Source organism: Clupea harengus, unplaced genomic scaffold, assembly GCF_900700415.2.
Source record: "Clupea harengus unplaced genomic scaffold, Ch_v2.0.2, whole genome shotgun sequence".
NCBI classification, from domain to species: Eukaryota; Metazoa; Chordata; class Actinopteri; order Clupeiformes; family Clupeidae; genus Clupea; species Clupea harengus.
The window spans coordinates 18,394-37,104 of record NW_024879900.1 but is presented as its reverse complement, the minus strand read 5'-3'; the positions used below and the strand labels follow the sequence as shown (position 1 = coordinate 37,104).

General features: G+C 42.7%; 1 protein-coding gene and 1 long non-coding RNA gene across 2 annotated transcripts; both read left to right on the top strand.

The window, feature by feature from the left end:
* Positions 1 to 1,895: 1,895 nt before the first annotated feature.
* Positions 1,896 to 4,894, top strand: LOC122130682. Its single transcript, XR_006151942.1, has 5 exons — positions 1,896 to 2,018; positions 2,129 to 2,248; positions 2,513 to 2,537; positions 3,203 to 3,335; positions 3,648 to 4,894. It is a non-coding gene; the product is annotated as an uncharacterized LOC122130682 (long non-coding RNA).
* A 9,523-nt stretch (positions 4,895 to 14,417) lies between these two features.
* Positions 14,418 to 17,075, top strand: LOC122130681. Its single transcript, XM_042705411.1, has 5 exons — positions 14,418 to 14,543; positions 14,653 to 14,772; positions 15,012 to 15,036; positions 15,794 to 16,325; positions 16,602 to 17,075. Exons 2-5 carry the CDS (start codon positions 14,656 to 14,658, stop codon positions 16,687 to 16,689), a joined length of 762 nt encoding a protein of 253 aa, XP_042561345.1. The 5' UTR covers positions 14,418 to 14,543; positions 14,653 to 14,655; the 3' UTR covers positions 16,690 to 17,075.
* Positions 17,076 to 18,711: the final 1,636 nt, after the last annotated feature.

Below are 18,711 nucleotides of genomic sequence, written 5' to 3'. Positions count from 1 at the left end.
ATTGAAGACATAATCCTTTTTATCAGCAGATTGTTGTGTGTTTTACTGTTTTCTTACTACAATTTTGCAATGATGCCTGTTTAGTCAGTGTTCCCTATATTTAAACAAGAAAATCATACTTTTGTAACATCAGTGAATCGTTTTTAACCCATTTTGATGTTACTATGAAAGTAATATTAATTGTCAATTTTCAGCTACATCTTAGTCATTATCAAAGTATCCTGTACGCTTAAAATTAACTCACTATATCTTACCTTGTTTTAAAGCAAGTTAATATAATGCACAGTTAACAAAATACCATTATAAAGTCTGAGCTAGCGAGTAGACAGATTAGGACTTTATAATGACAAATAGGCTACTATAACTTTCAAACACGCTTTTAACTATTTTCCCGATCATTAGGACAAATGGAACAATAAAACTCGTTGCATATAAAAGGTTTTTATATTACCCAGTCGATTAACAGGGTTGTTTGTTGTAAAAACCTTTCATTTGATACAACAAACTCATTTTACTTCCTCGTTTCGTTTTACTTCCTGGGGTTATTGTGGGTTATCGTTGCTAGCAGAACGGAACTCACTTGACGAATGTCGATGGATTCCCCTATCTCTTGAAGCTCTTGCGTGACCTCTCCGATGACGAAATCCGGAAGCTACACTGGATTGGTGCAAACCAATAATTTTGCAAATAACTTACGAACAATCGACCCATGTCTGCCATATCATAAAGGGGTCTGAATACTTTTATGGATCTAAAAATGAATCTCTCACAGGTCTATGCTTTCCTTTTTACCAAGAGCAGTTTTTTTTTTTTACATCATCGGTCATGTGAGCGCATCACGCGATGGGGAATTCCTGTATACACACGAGACTCCAATGCACAGCCAGCACAGAGGTTAAAAGAAAAACACAGCCCTGCGAGAATGGCTCGTTGTACAGGTGAGTTAGACATTTTACTTAGCCCCTAATCTTATTTAGATCTCTCTGTCTGAACTGGCATGAATCAACTGAATCTATCTGGCTAGCAATTGTGTGTGTGGTCAAGTGCATAGTATTGTAGGATATGACTGACTGACTAAGAGATTGCCGGGGTACAGACAAGATGAATTGACTTAGCCACGAGTCAGAGTTGAGTAAAAGTTAGAGGATGGGTATGGGGCCAAACACAAGAGAATGGGAGTTAAAGTTTCTTTATAAAGACTGACCCGTCATTAATACGGTGAGATCATCCATGGAACATCTACTTATTGTGGCTTATTGATTACAATAAAACTTCATATTTCTACATTCAGCCTTCGGTCTTCTGATTGCAAAGTACTAGGAAGTTGCATTTTCGCTGATACAGCATCACAACTATGACTACTGGCGATTTATAATTGTGTGTAGCTTGCTAACCAGTAGCAGGTCATCGGCACATCTGATGCAATGTCTTGCAATGTCCGTTTGGTACCTATCTGCGTAGTTTGAGGACGTGCGTCTTCCAAAACTGTGATTACGCATGTTCCTCCTGGGCGGGGGGAGGAACTTTTTTTCCAGCCTGTTCCAGTCTGCAGACACATCCCTCGGGATCACTGTGTTAGTCCTTTGATACTTTAGACAGTACCCTACGGCAAGTTCAGAAACTTTAGAAAGTCTTTCAGTGGTGCTATATTATCAATGTTCTGGACCTCTCAGACCAGAATTTGCATTTTAAAGGGCTACTTTATCGTTAGATAAGTTATAAATTATGTTAGATCCCACACTATGGAAAGGAATTCCTATTGGAAGTAAATACATACGGCTAGTTAGTATTTTTCTTTTTTGTAATTGTTGACTTATAGTATGCATCTTTCTCTTTGTCATCTTTGTCACCCCCCCCTCTCCCCCTTAGGTAAATGGCTGGTGGTGGTGGTGTGTCTGAGTGGGATTAGGACTGCAGAAAGTCTGAACTGTACAGTTCACCTGCAGGATGATGGAACTGCTCTGTATAAGATCAGTGAACTTCCAAAGCCCAACTGTGATGCTGACTGGGCTATCGACGTAAGAACAAATCTTGCTCATTTTCCTTTAGGTGGGAACTCTGCACGTAACAAAGTCTGTGATATAGTCTTTATCTTATTTTGTGTGTGTGTGTCCCTCTCTGTGTTAAGGGTACAGTTGTTGCCTATGAGGGACACGTCAACGAAACTCTAGTGCAGCTGCTCACACAAGACTCTCTTCGTCTCATTCACCGTTATCCTAATGTCACTTATACAGTGGACTGTGAAAAGGTATGATAGTGGGAAAGCTTTGCATCATTGAAGTGGGTTGGCAGTAGGGGTTGGAATCATACAGGATATCACAATTTTCACTCTTGAGTTATTATAGAGTAAAGTCGATACATGGATTTGTATCTATGACTCATTTTCTTTATAATCTTAGTGACATAGAGGACTTTATGTAATATGTTATAACCATATAGTGAACTATAGGGAAAAATCCTTTATTCCCTCTTCTGTCGTTACTTATTTTTCTCCATCTGACTCTCTGGACAGGGGCTCGTTGAAGTCTCCTGCAATGGTGAGTAATGTGTAGCTTCTCTCTCCCAATTCCCTGTGGTTTTTGTCAGAGCAGAGGATGGAGCACACACACGCAGATGTAGACTGGTAGTAGCAGCATCTTTACTGAATTCCACAAACAGAGAAAATGAGGGGGGCAAGAGGGGTACACAAACAGCCCCTGCGGAGGGTAAGAGGCGTACACAAACAGCCCCTGAGGAAGGCAAGAGGCGTACACAAACATCCTCTGTAATACTTTCAAGAAGAATCAAATCTGTTGGACAATCCATAACGTGGGCAGACAAGCTAAAGCTCATCAGATCCACAAACAAACGAACACAAACACACCATCACCTGCGGGAGTACTCATAGGCAGTCTGAGATCAAACCAATCCAAAAGGGCAACCCGTGTCATAGTCAGACAAGCAACAGTTCAGTGGTCGGGCCGTCAGGAGAGTCAGAGATAATCCGTGACGCCCCAGGAAGATCAGGATGGGAGTTGTAGAATTCCTGGACCAGGGCAGCGTCCAGAATGTCACACAGAGGAACCCAGGACCTCTCTGTGACCGTGTTTTATAGAATTAGATTTAATATGCAGAGAGAGACAATATTTCATTAAATGTGTTTTGTTAGGGGCTGTGGTAGGTTGTATTAAAATAGATATGTGATTGGCTTTATATATTACAGGCCCTGCCTCTTCAAGTCTGAGGGAGGCTCCACATGATGCCAACCAGCGAAGTCGGGGAGCCATTTTGGCTGGTGGTGTCATTGCCCTCCTTGTCCTCCTATCAGTTGGTGTCTGCTGGTGGAAAAATAAGGGGTAAGGAACTGTTTCAGCTTAAGATTTTTTGTCAAATTCAGTGCTGTAAATGAGGAAACTAATGTAGTGGCTTGGACTGAGACATAAACAGTTCTAGGCAATCAGCATGTTGCTTCAGGAGCACAGAAGGGAGGAGTGTAATTTGACATTACCGTTCTTGCACGTATTCCCACAAGATTCCAACTTGTGGGGTCAGGCCCATTTCAGCACCCAATCAACATAAAATATAAATAAGTACGCACAAGAAAATGTAACAAGGAAATGGAAAGAATTGAAAGCATGATAATGGTTACATTTCATTCTTCCCTGTAGATGTGGCCGCAGCAGTCATGAGATGGTGTGAGCCAGCCAACCTCCATTTTAACGGTGCCAGTACCCTCGGGTCCAACCTCTCCATCTGGTCTTTTCTTTCCGTTTTTCAATGTTTGTCATGTCACTTTTTTAGGAGGCTAATGCTTAGGTACTGCGTTTCATGTATTTAAACTGCAATGGTTTAGTGAAATGCACAGGGTACTATGTGCTATGCAGCGCTGCTTTGTAAGATATATTATGCACATAGTGTTCAATATATTACATGCTACTAGCAAGCATTCATCACATCTGATGAAGTGGCTCATTACTAAGAAGGGCTGTTTTCTCAGTACTGTAAATGCCATACAACAACAGTGGTCAAAAGCAGACAGAAAGAGGCACGTTAAGGCACTGAGTTTGTATTTCAGATTAGCTTGTATTTTAGCTTAAAGGTTAAAGGTTGAAATTACTTTGTAGGGAGTGTGTGTGTGTGTGTGTGTGTGTGTGTGTGTGTCTGTGTGTGTCTGTGTGAAGTAGCAGAAAATGCATTACAGAAAATCCCCTTGGATAATATTATGAACCGTGAAGGTAGAGTGATGACAAAAGGGTAGACAATCTCCTATGCAGCAAAGGTTGCCAGTCAGTCACCAGCCTTTGAGCTGTGGAAGCGTCAAAGCTGTGCCAGTGAGCACACAATGAGTTAAAGCCTTTAGTGTAAATCAGTTCTGTTTCTATTCAAGATAGCATAGCATATTAACTTTTGATTCACAGTTATCAACATGGATAACTCCAGCTTTACTCTGGGCTTTAACAATGAATTAAACCTTTTAGTGTAAATCAGTACTATTTCTAATCAACATAGATGAGATTGTAGTGTAAGAAAACTGTTCTGGGCAGTATGTGCCAGGAGCATCTTTACAAGGAGTAAACTGCAGTGCTTCTTTTGTTGTTCAAAACAATTACATTTGCTGTAGCTTGTCAGACATGTTTTATATACCCTAGCCATATCCATTTGAACTGAATGTTATATTGTTAATCAAGGTGTGTGATTTTGAGCCTGTAAAAAAGAGGCTCCTATGCTGCCAATGTTGCCAGTCAGTCACCAGCTTTTGAGCTGTGGAAGCCTCAAAGCTGTGCCAGTGTGCACACAATGGGCCTCATTCTCGAACATTTTCTGAAGTTTCTTCTAAAATGTTTCTTACAGGCTTCGGAAAAACAATGTAAGGAAAAGACATCTGCCAAATTCATAAACGCTTGAAAATGTGTTCCTATGCAGCCGAAGTGTTCTGAGCTGTGCTCCACTGGAAGAGTTTTCCTAAATTGAAAGCGCGTTCTCGTGCTCCTGAATTTGCATACATACACGCCCCGACAGCTGCTTATAAGGGCACGCAACCGTAGTGACGTGTGCAGTCGGAATCGACCGAATCTACACGAAAGCAACTCGTAAACCAGTAATTGCATTTAGTCATTTAGCAGACGCTTTTGTCCAAAGCGACGTACAAGGGAGAGAACAGTCAAGCTATGGGCAATAGAGACCTAGTGTAACAATAAATAGCCTACTACTTTACATAAGAAATAAATAATAATAAATACGAAGGGCAGGAATGTAACTGCTGTAAGTGCAAGTTAAGCACTAGTCGAAGTGCCAGTTAGGAAGGGAGGTGCTCTCTGAAGAGTTGGGTCTTCAAAAGCTTCTTAAATGTAGAGAAGGACGCCCCTGCTCTGGTAGTGCTAGGCAGTTCGTACCACCAATGTGGAACTACAAATGAAAATAGTCTGGATTGCCGTACTTGCACAGACGGCAGTGCCAATCGACGCTCACGAGACGAGCGCAGCATTCTGGTGTAGTCCTTTTATTTATTTATTTATTTATTTATTTTATGACATCACGGTGCCTCATAGAATCATGACTATACATGTGAAACGTAATTGTTAATGAGACAAACCAATGAGTTAAACCCTTTAGATGCTAACTGCATTTCGTTGCCTCAGTACCTGTACTCTGTGCAATGACAATAAAGTTGAATCTAATCTAATCTAATCTAATCTAAATCAGTTCTGTTTCTAAGTAAGAGAGCATAGCATACCATCTCTTGTTTCGCAGTAATCAACGTGGATAACTCCAGCTTTGCTCTGGGCTTTCGAAGCAGAGACTCAAAGCTTTGTCAGTGAACACACAAAATGAGTTGAACCCTGTAGTGGAAATCAATACCGGTTTGACCCAGGTGAAATAAAAGTAAAATAAAAGAATTAAGACACACTAATGCTAATAAGGAGAGAAAACAAAGACAGTTGTTTTGTGAAACAACTGAAGTGCCTAAAGCTTTTACATCAAACTTTTATGTCTGTTTATGTATGTTTCTCAATTGATCCAAATTATTGAAAAGCTGATGCGCTCTTGTCAGTACTGCAATCTTTTTTTTGTTGGATTAAGTAAAAGTGTGTCCATTTTGTCATCGTATGAAATCCTCTGCCCGCTTTCATTTTGAGAGTGCAGAGATCTGGTTCAATTCATGTGGCTCAATTTAATATATCCAGACTAAATCGCCACTCAAAACTGATCTGATTTTGTAGTGTGGCAATCACTGACATCACTCAGGTATATTTGAACTTAGGAGATCATTCTTACCCCAATTGTGTGTGTGTGAGTGTTTGTGTTGTAATAGTGTCATTGTTGTTGTTTAGTTTGTTAGGATTTGTTAGAAAAAAGTGCCTTTTTATTTTTCATACGTCACTGCATTACATGGTAGGACAAATACATGATCTCTTAGTAAGCAGAAATGAAAAGCTACTGTTTGACTAACCCCAAGATGTTGTAATTGGAGAACTGTAAATTCCTCCTCGAAGGTCAGCCAGGGTTGCAAATGGGTAATATTATCCACTTCCTTGTTGTGATCTAGCGTGCCTTAACCACTTACACATACAACTTGTCATGACTCACTGTTTAGTTTGTGGATACACATACAGTACTGCAAGTGAGGAATTCAATGACATATACGAGACATTTGTGGAATTGGATTGATGGCACAACACATCTCTATCAGCCAAAGAATACAGTAACTGTGTACATTGCCATTAGTGCCTTAGAGCAAGCATGGCACTTTCAAACATGCACCTTTTTAGTGGTGGTTTGGCCAAAGGTAGAATGGTAGTGACAAGGGCTCCAGCTTTGTGTTGAACTGTGGAAGCTGACACTCAAAGCTGTGCCAGTGAGCACACTAAATGAGCAAGCAGCTCTTCAAGCCGTTATTATCACAGCGATGACGTTATTATCACAGGGATGTCTGATATATATATATGATATATAGTTTGATATATATTTATAATATTATAATTAGGTCATTAATAAGCTCTTATGAGCTATTTATTATTATACATACATTCATTCCACATATTTTACTGTATTCCCTCAGAGCATGATAACAGTTGAATTACAGTCTTCTGAATCCTAAGTAAAGTTTCTCTCTGTTTACTTTTCATATGTTTTGTGTTGGTCAGTTGGTTTCTGTATTGTGTGCAGTTTTTCTCCTGTTCAATTGTATCCTGTCATGGCACTGTTACATTAAAACTCTATATGGACATTTCTGCCTTTCCTGTCGATTTTGTGTGAGTGGTGGACTATCAATGTGTTGTGGGAATGGGCCCTCTGTTGAAATGAAATCAACCCTTGTACGTCGCTTTGGACAAAAGCGTCTGCTAAATGACTAAATGTAAATGTATTTCATTACCCCTTTTTTGACTCGCATACAGGCTGAAACCTCAAGGTGTCTCAAAAGGTCAGGTTTGCACGACAAGAACTGAGACAATCTGACTGAACTTGAAATGGCAGGGTTTAAATACACAGAGTAACTAACAGATTCTTCTGCTGAGGAAATCTAGGTACAAAAAAAAAAAAAGTATACTAAAAAGTAACACTATATTGTTCTTATTCAATTCTCTGCGACGTGTAAAAGTAACATATAGGGCACGGGACACGTTTGGATTACTTACTCATCATTGACCGACTAATTATTTTTTCAAATGATCAAAAGAAGTTTAAATGATGGAGTAAATAAAATGCAATCTGAATAACAGCTTTGAACAGCTGGCTTATGCATTACATACTGGACCATTGAGGTAAAACCATAAAGTAGTAGGCTAGACAGTTTCCTTTGAATGTCATGTGCTGTGGTCTACTGACATTTTGATACATGGTATACAGCAATAATTAAAGTATATAATTTTGTAAACTGAGATGGATTAATTCCTATTTAGCCAAATATTGCAGCAACGTCATACAGTGGTGTGATGAAATTTCCGGATGCGATCGCGTGATTCGGTGACGATGGGAAAGTTACAGACCTTCAAGTGACAGACCTTTCAGACGAACCCGTTGGAATGCGTTGATCCGTCAGGGTTGACGGATCCCCATTCACTTTGAATGGGGTGACGTCATCATTTGCCGAACTGAATTGTGGCTCCGTTGGGTTCCCGTGCGTTGCGTTTCATGCTTTGCTTGCAGCAAGAGTTGAAGAATGTTCAACTTTTCGTGAGGCAATGCATGCGTCAGCCAATCAAATTGCCTTTCATGCATAACTGACAGCACAGGCGCTAGCCAATCAGATCCCGTATATGCTCAGGTCTAAAATGCGGCAATCTAAAAAAAAAAAAGATGGCGACCAAACTCCGTAATGTTAGCATGCTACTGCTAACAAGGTAAGCAGCTTGCTAGTGGCGTGATTGGTTTGTTGACCTGTTAATCTCACTATAACTCTGGTATCAACAGTGTAGTATTAGTTAGAATACGGGGTAGGAACCTTCTGCATGTAACCCGTGTAACCACTAGGTGGAGGGCAATAAAGTAACACAGGTCTTAAGATGCAGTCACGTCTCTGCGAGTCTCCCTGTTATAAGTACCTATTGCAAGGCTAACTGAACATGGTGTCAGAAGTTAAGACAGTAAGCTGCACAGTATTAGTGTAGAGTCAACTGCATATTGCACAAGTTTAGAGCGCATTGTTTGCGTGCATATTCGTCGAGTGAAATTAGTTAAGCTAGTCAGATAGTTAGCGTTAGCATCACCAAGACGGGAGCAACGATGGCTCATTATCAAGTTAAGCCTCCAGAGAAGTTTTCGTTCAAGTCGGAAGAGTGGACGAAATGGATTAAACGGTTCGAGAGATTTCGCATCGCATCTGGGTTGGACCTACAGGATGAGGAAAACCAGGTGAATGCGTTGATTTATTCAATGGGAGAAGAGGCAGAAGACATTATAGTTTCCCTGCACTTAAACGATGAAGAAGCGGGTGAATATGCAACAGTGAAGGATAAACTGGATGCGCATTTCGTAGCGCGCAGGAACATTATATTTGAACGGGCTAAGTTTAACCAAAGACAGCAAGAAGTCGGCGAGTCAGCAGACAGCTTCCACACCGCGCTGCATTGCCTAGCGGAATTCTGCGGATACGATGCTCTGCACGACGACATGGTGAGAGATCGTCTAGTCGTGGGCCTGAGAGATAAACGCCTATCAGAACAGTTGCAGATGGACCCTGAACTGACGTTGGAGAAGGCAATTAACAAGGCGCGAACAGGTAAAGAAGCAACTTGAAATGCTGAAAACAAACTTTAAAGCAGAAGCCAGTAGCACTCAGCTAGACAGTATGCACGCGTGGCAGCTCAAAGCAAAGCAATGAGCAAAGTAGGCAGACATTTCATAAAAAGACACTGGATAGACAAACACAATGCAACAGATGCGGAGACACACGAGGGCATCATCCGCAGCAGTGTCCAGCTAGAGAAGCTGTGTGTAACCAGTGCAGACAGAAAGGACATTATGCTAGAGTCTGCAAAACTAAAAAGAAACTGGGAGTTCATGTAGCTGCAGTGAGTGAGGAGGACAGCGATGAGGACATCGCGTTCTTGAGCCCTGTGGAGTCCACAGGGGCCAGTCCATGGATGACAGAGGTAAAAGTGGACAATCACAAAGCAGTGTTTAAGATGGACACTGGAGCTGATGTCACTGCAATCCCAGCAAAACTGTACACACAGGGCCAGTTCAGTAAACTGTCCAGAGCCACAAAGATTCTTTATGGGCCAGGAGGGACAGCATTAAAGGTAAATGGAAAATTCACAGCTACTCTCAGTAAGGTCAATAAAAGCACAGAAGAAGAAGTTTATGTTGTTGATGGGCTACGTACACCACTCCTGGGTGGACTAGCCGCCATGAAACTCCAACTGGTCGCTCGATTGAATACCATTAGCCTGGATACCAAAGAGACTGTAAAAAGAGAGTTTCCAAAGCTTTTCTCTGGATTAGGGAAAATGAAGGGGGCGTACACCATCGTACTGAAGCCTGGAGCAAAGCCCTTTTCCCTCTCCACACCGCGACGCATATCCCTCCCACTCATGCCAAAAGTGAAAGAAGAGCTCACACGCATGGAGCAGCAAGGAGTGATTTCGAAGGTGGAGGAGCCTACAGCATGGTGCGCACCAATGGTTGTGGTGCCCAAGCGCACCGGCAAAGTAAGGATTTGCACAGACCTCACAGAGCTGAACAAGTCAGTGATGAGGGAGAAGCATCCGTTGCCATCAGTCGAACACACTTTAGGACAGCTCGCAGGAGCCAGGATCTTTTCTAAGCTCGACGCCAATGCTGGATTCTGGCAGATTCCGCTATCTAAAGATTCCTCTCTCCTCACCACCTTTATAACACCATTTGGGCGTTACTGCTACAATCGTCTCTGTTTTGGGATTTCGTCTGCTCCAGAACACTTCCAGAAACGCATGTCTCGTATTCTGGAAGGCCTGGAAGGTGTTCTGTGTCAGATGGACGATGTGCTCATCTGGGGTGCTACGCAGAGAGAGCATGACGAGAGGCTCAGGAAGACGTTGACACGTCTGCAGGAGGCAAAAGTGACACTCAACGACAAATGTGAGTTCTCAAAGAGCAGGATAAAGTTCCTGGGACAAGTTATCGATGCCTCAGGAGTCAGTGCAGACCCCGACAAGGTGGGCGCCGTGAAAGCCATGGCAGAGCCCAGAAACATCAGTGAGGTGAGGCGCTTCCTGGGAATGACCAATCACCTGGGAAAATTCCTACCTCACCTGGCTGAGAAAACGCGCCCTCTCAGAGACCTGTTGAGAAAATCCAATATGTGGGCCTGGGGTCCACAACAGCAGCAAGCCTTTGAACAGATTAAGACTGAGCTTACGACACCGCCGGGTCTTGCCTTGTATGACCCAAATGCTGACACACTCGTATCAGCCGATTCATCTTCATACGGCATGGGTGCCGTTCTCCTCCAGCGACGAAATGAAACAGACTGGAAGCCGGTGGCATATGCTTCGAGAGCCCTGAGCAACACCGAACAGCGGTACGCTCAAATTGAAAAGGAAGCTTTAGCCACAACATGGGCCTGTGAGAGATTTTCTGAGTTCCTCATTGGGAAGGACTTCCACATAGAGACAGATCACAAGCCTTTGGTTCCCCTGCTAGGCTCAAAGAGTCTGGATGAACTGCCACCTCGCATACAGCGTCTACGTATGAGACTCATGAGGTTCTCTTACACCATCTCGCATGTGCCAGGCAAGGACATCGCCACTGCTGACGTGCTCTCCAGAGCGCCAATCGAGAACACTGCAGACGGCTTACAGGAAGAAGAGGTGAACCTGTATGTGGATACTGTGATGGCAAGCCTGCCAGCTACAGACAAAAGACTTAAAGAAATAGAAACACATCAGGACAAAGACACTCTACTCCACACATTGAAGAGATACTGCGAGGAGGGCTGGCCGGATAAATTCTCCATACAAAGAGCATTCTGTCCCTACCTGCCATACTCAGGTGAGCTAACAGTTAATGGGGGTTTGCTACTTTACGGCTGTAGAATAGTAATTCCAGCGTCACTTAGAGCAGACATACTGAACAAACTGCATGAGGGCCACCTGGGACTCACTAAATGCAGAGAGAGGGCCAAGCAATCTGTTTGGTGGCCGGGCCTTAGCAAAGACCTGACACGACTGATAGAGAACTGTGACATATGCAGTCGTGAGAGAACCAACTTTAAAGAGACACTGCAACCCACCGAGTTCCCAGCAAGACCATGGTCCACTGTGGGGGCAGATTTGTTTCAGACAGAAAATAACAAACATTATCTGGTCATCGTAGACTACTTTTCCAGATTCTTTGAAGTGGTCAAACTCACCTATACAACATCTGAGGCTGTGGTGGAGCACTTCAAATCCATATTCGCGCGTCATGGCATACCAGATGTGGTGCGCTCAGACAATGGGCCACAATTTGCATCTGAGTACTTCCAGCCCCCACTTCCCACAAAGCAACGGAGAGGCAGAGCGGGCCGTAAGGACAATCAAAGGTATCCTGAAGAAATCCAGTGATCCTTACCTTGGCCTCATGGCCTACCGCGCCGCACCTCTGGCGAATGGACACAGTCCAGCAGAGCTCCTCATGGGCAGAAAGATTAGAACACCTATGCCTGTCATCCCATCCCAGCTTAACCCAGGCTGGACAGACATGGACAATCTGAAAAGAACTGAACAAACATACAGACAGAAGCAGAAACAGAACTACGACCGTCGTCACAGAGCACACGACATGCCACTCCTGCAACAAGGTGACCATGTGTGGGTCAAGGACACCCTTGAGAGGGGCACAGTGGTGTCCAATGCAAGCACTCCGAGATCCTACATTGTAGAGACGCCTAGGGGCACTCTGCGAAGAAACCGATACCATCTCTCGCCCACTCCTATAGCACCAGCAACACACACCAACTTACCCGAGGATGCCGCACCCGCTGCAGTGAACACACCTGTCACACCTGCAATCCCCTGTTACTCCGGGCAGCGGACACCAGTAAAAGAAAGACATGTCCCTTCCAGAGTGAGAGTACCTCCAGTGTACTTAAATGACTATGACTGTTCATAAAAATAAAAAAAAAATTAAAAAAAAGGAGATGAGTACTGTAAAAATGTTGACTGCTGTTTGGTAAAGTTATGATTGAATGATGTTCAAAAACATGAGGTGCAATGTTGAAAGTGAATGCCAACTGTTGGATATGATTTCATATTTCCAGTAACACTAGTTCATAAAGGTTAAAAGGTTATGAGATTAACACAAAACAGTCTTAGTTTATAAATCTGTTTATGCTTGAATATGTGAAGTGTTGAGTTAAATATTCAAGAGGACTGAAAGAAAAATATTCACTGTTTTCTTAACATGAGTTTTATTGTTTAGTCATGCATCTTCTTAGACAGCATCTTGAAGTCAGACAGGGGGATGTAGTATTAGTTAGAATACGGGGTAGGAACCTTCTGCATGTAACCCGTGTAACCACTAGGTGGAGGGCAATAAAGCAACACAGGTCTTAAGATGCAGTCACGTCTCTGCGAGTCTCCCTGTTATAAGTACCTATTGCAAGGCTAACTGAACAAACAGAACCCCACGCGCCAGACTCCTTCTCCGCCATCCGTTGGCGCAACGCATTCCAACGTGCACGTCTGAATGCTCCGTGTGGCTTCCTGCCTTGCAGTATGAAATGGGAACCTTCTACACGTGCGAGACATTAGCTTGCGCTTAATGAAATGATAGAAACTGGGGGATATTTTCATATGAATAAGGAATGGATTTACCAGATACCTGTTGAATGAGTGTAAAGATTAACTTTGGGTTACATTTCTATAAGTTTATGAGTATCTTTTGCTTTTTGCGTTGTTGAGCGTACTCCTTCTAAACTCGGAATGACACCTTGTTGCACAGGTGAGTTAGCCATTGTTTTTACTTTTACATACCGGTACAAGCGTATAACGATCCTGTATGAAAAGGGCATATGGGCATACTATCACAAGTATGTTTTTCTAACGACTTCATGTAGCTTGCTAACCTCTTGTCAGTAACAGTGCGTATTCACATCTGATGCAATGTCTACGCAACGCTTTAGTTTTTTGGCTTTTTGTTACATATCGAGACTGAAGACGTCCCTCTTTAGTGCATCCCATAGTCATGAATAAGTAGGAGTGGGCTACAGACAACGCATGTTGTCATTTCACGGGGGTAGCCAAATATTGCAGCAATGTCATACAGTGTTAATTATGATCTCAACAATCGATCCGAGACATTAGCTTGCGCTTAATGAAATGATAGAAACTTAAAATCAATCGCTGATTGGAGTGGATTTCAGTCTATGAGTTTATGAGTATCTTTTGCTTTTTGCGTTGTTGAGCGTATTTCTACTAAACTCGGAATGACACATCGAGGCACAGGTGAGCGGGGGGGGGGGGGGGGGGGGGGTTGGGTGGCTTCTGGGGCTCAATTCCCTGATACAATGTCTACACAACGTTATTTAGCCTCCTATCTTTTTTGTTGCGTATCTGCTTAGATGTTTGAGGATGTCTTCCAAATCCGTGATCACACCTGTTCCTCTTCTGCACACTGATGTCTCGGGCGCGTACTTTATTTCTGAGAAGCTGCTCGAGATCAGTCCTTTAGTACTTTAGACAGTAGCCCACGGCCAGTTCAGAAACTTCAGACAGTCTTTCAGTGGTGCTGTATTATAATTGTGTTGGACCTCTCAGACCAGAAGTTTGTATTTTAAAGGGCTACTTTATAGTTAGACAAGTTATAAATTATGTTAGATCCCGCACTATGGAAAGGAATTCCTATTGGAAGTAAATACATAAGTTAGTATTTTTCTTTTTTGTAATTATTGGCTTATAGTATGCATTTTTCTCATGCCCCCCCCCCCCCCCCCCCCCCCCCCCCCCCCCTTAGGTAAATGGCTGCTGGTGGTGGTGTGTCTGTTTGGGATTAGGGCTGCAGAAGGTCTGACCTGTACAGCTCACCTGCAGGGAGATGGAACTGCTCTGTATAAGATCAGTGAACCAGCAGAGCCCAGCTCTGACATTGACTGGGCTATCAACGTAAGAACAAATCTTGCTCATTTTCCTTTAGGTGGAAACTCTGCACCTAACAAAGTCTGTAATATAGTGTTTATCTTATTTCATGTGTTATGTCCCTCTCTGTGTTAAGGGTATGGTTGTTGCCTATGAGGGACACGTCAACGAAGCTATGGTGGTGCAGAACACGGGAAACAGTCTTCTTCTCAAAGCCTATTACCCCAATACCACTTATACAGCGTACAACCTAAAGGTATGATTGTGGGAAAACGTTGCATCATTGAAGTGGGTTGGCATCATACAGGATATCACAATTTTCACAAGAGTTATTATAGTCGATACATGTTTTTTTTATTGATGACCCATTTGTTTTATAATCTTAGGAACATATGTAATATGTTATTATGTAATATGTTATTACCGTATAGTGAACCATAGTGTAAAATGCTTTATTCCCTCTTCTTATTTTTCTCCATCTGACTCTCTTGACAGTGGCTCGTTGAAGTCTCCTGCAATGGTGAGTAATGTGTAGCTTCTCTCTCCCAATTCCCTGTGGTTTTTGTCAGAGCAGAGGACAGAGCACACATGCAGATGTAGACTAGTAGCAGCAGCATGTTGACTGAGTTCCACAAACACACAGAAGGAGAAAATGAGGGGGGAAAGAGGCGTACACAAACAGCTCCTGAGGGGGGAAAGAGGCGTACACAAACAGCCCCTGAGGAGGGCAAGAGGCGTACACAAACATCCCCTGAGGAAGGCAAGAGGCGTACACAAACATCCCCTGAGGAGGGCAAGGGGGGTACACAAACAGCCCCTGAGGAGGGCAAGGGGGGTACACAAACAGCCCCTGTAATACTCTCAAAAAGAATCAAATCTGTTGGACAATCCATAATGTGGTCAGACAAGCTAAAGCTCATCAGATCCACAAACAAACGAACACAAACACACCATCACTTGCTGGAGTACTCATAGGCAGTTCGAGATCAAACCAATCCAAAAGGGCAACCCGTGTCATAGACAGACAAGCAACAGTTCAGTGGACGGGCAGTCAGGAGAGTCAGAGATAATCCGTGACGCCCCAGGAAGATCAGGTTGGGAGTCGTGGAATTCCTGGACCAGGGCAGCGTCCAGAATGTCACGTCCAGAACCCAGGACCTCTCTGTGACCGTGTTCTATAGAAATGTAGACAGAGACAATATTTATTAAATGTGTTTTGTTAGGGGCTGTGGTAGGTTGTATTAAAATAGGTATGTGATTGGCTTTATATATTACAGACCCTGCGTCTATAAGTCTGAGTGAGGCTCCACATGATGCCAACAACAGAAGTCGGGGATTGGCTTTTTCTACTACAGGCCCTGCTTCTTCAAGTCTGAGTGAGGATCCACATGATGCCAACAACAGAAGTCGGGGATTGGCTTTTTCTACTACAGGCCCTGCTTCTTCAAGTCTGAGTGAGGATCCACATGATGCCAACAACAGAAGTCGGGGATTGGCTTTTTCTACTACAGGCCCTGCTTCTTCAAGTCTGAGTGAGGCTCCACATGATGCCAACAAGCTAAATTGGGGAGCCAAATTGGCTGTGGTTGTCATTGCCCTCCTCCTATTCCAGGCCTACCCTGTTCTCGCCCTCATTGTCGCCCTCATTGTCCTCCCCTGCCTTGTCCCCACCCTCTTTATCCTCGTCCTCCTTGTCCTCGCCAGTCTTGTCCCCACCCTCTTCATCGTCTTCCTCCATGTCTTCGGCGTCCTTGTCCACGTCCACCTTGTCATCCTACCTGTTGGTGTCCGCTGGTGGAAAAAGAAGAGGTAAGGAACTGTTTCAGCTTAAGATTTTATGTCAAATTCAGTGCTGTAAATGAGGAAACTGACATGGTGGCTTGGACTGAGACATAAACAATTCCAGGCAATCAACATGTTGCTTCAGGAGCACAGAAGGGAGGGATGTCATTTGACATTACCGCTCTTGCACGTATTCCCACAAGGTTCCAACTTCAAATATACATAATTACGCACAAGCAATTAATCACGGGAATGGAAAGAATTGACAGCATGAAAATGGTTACATTTCATTCTTCCCTGTAGTGGTTTCTGGAAGAAAAAACAGGAGCAAGGAGATCCTGAGGCCTCTGAGCAGCTGAAGGATGACATCATCAGTATTGAGATGGTGTGAGCCGGCTGACCCCCATTAGTACAGTGCCAGTACCCTCCGGTCCAACCTCTCCTTCTGGTCTTTTCCGTCACCAAGCCATTGTTACTACGTTTGGAGTAGTCCTTTTTTCCCAGCTATGTGGGACATTGTTTAAGTATGGCTGCTGCCTATGACAATCCAGCAATTAATTATTGGCATGAGCCAATTGTAGGCTAGTGTCTAGGCTATTTAAACTTGCCTGTTCTTTGAGTCGGGAGAGTTTCCGTTTGATAAGATGTAAGTCTTAGTAGCTCTCACGTTGACCAGTGTGGTCTTTTTATGATCTAGTCGGCTTCTTATTTAGCTATAAAGTATTTAAGATGAATATGATGTCAATTTATTTTCCTTATTGAAATGTATTTCTTTGTATTAAGTATTGTTTTTACTGCCTTTGGGCCTTATTTGGAAATAAAGAATCCCATTGTTCTACCAACTTGAACCTCCTGAGTCCTTCCTGAGAGTTTTCCATCTTGCTCTAACCGGCTCACGACCCCTACCTTTAACATGAGCATTAAAAACCTATTTCATTATAATAATATATAATAATAATAATAATAAATAATATATAATAATAATATATGAAATACTGCGATGCTGTTTTGTCTTTTTTTTTCTTTTCTCGTTCCCTTAGGTCTGTCTGTCATATGTCATGTGAAATGTCAATTGTTGTTGTAACATCATTTTATATGTGTGGGTGTGTAGCAGAAAATACATAACAGAAAATCCACTTGGATAATATTATGAACCGTAAATGTAGAGTGATGACGAAAGGGTAGACAATCTCCTATGCAGCAAATGTTGCCAGTCAGTCACCAGCTTTTGAGCTGTGGAAGCGTCAAAGCTGTGCCAGTGAGCACACAATGAGTTAAAGCCTTTAGTGTAAATCAGTTCTGTTTCTATCCAAGAGAGCATATTTAATAACTTTTGATTCACAGTTATAAACATGGATAACTCCAGCTTTACTCTGGGCTTTAACAATGAGTTAAACCCTTTAGTGTTCCCCCCTGTATTCCTGTATTCCCCCCTCTATACCCTGGCCTGACTGCCACACACCTACCTCCAGCCACTGAACATTTGCACTAAATTGTTCATTGTATATATCTATTTTTTTTTAATTGTTGTCATATTCATCGTACTTATATATTATCATGTCTCCTACTTAATTTATAACTTTATAACTTCTACTGCCATCTTCACCTGTACTTCACCTGCACTTTACATATCTATATCACATCTGCACTAATCACCATTATTGCTGCTCATGTTCTTACTGCTCATACCACTTATATTTTATGTCATACTGTATATACCCTATTTATCTATATTTATATTACCATTATGCACATACTCTGCACTCTTCTGCTTTGCACTTCTGGTTAGATGCTAACTGCATTTCGTTGCCTCAGTACTTGTACTCTGTGCAATGACAATAAAGTTGAATCTAATCTAATCTAATCTAATCTAGTGAAAATCACTTCTGTTTCTATCCAAGAGAGCATAGCATACTAACTCTTGTTTCGCAGCCATCAACATGGATAACTCCAGCTTTACTCTGGGCTTTAACAATGAGTGGTGGCTTGGCCAAAGGTAGAAAGGTAGTAACAAGGGCTCCAGCTTTGTGTTGAACTGTGGAAGCCGAGACTCGAAGCTGTGCCAGTGAGCAGACTAAATGAGCAAGCAGCTCTTCAAGCCTTCAAGCCAAGTTATTATCACAGGGATCACGTTATCATCTCAGGGATCACGTTATCATCACAGGGATCACGTTATCATCACAGGGATGTCTTAAAGGCATTATTATCACAGGGATCACGTGCTTATGTGGGGATGTCTTAGACTTCTTAGCAGGCCACTCGTTGATCCGTGTCATTCATGTGTGCGGATGTCAAGGTGCAAACAATCACAGAGGCCCAATGAGTAATGAATGAATTCACTGTTTTAAATGTTTTATTCCCAAGTGCATTACAAGCAGCTCACTCACACTGATTGAAAGATTTGAGTATGCTT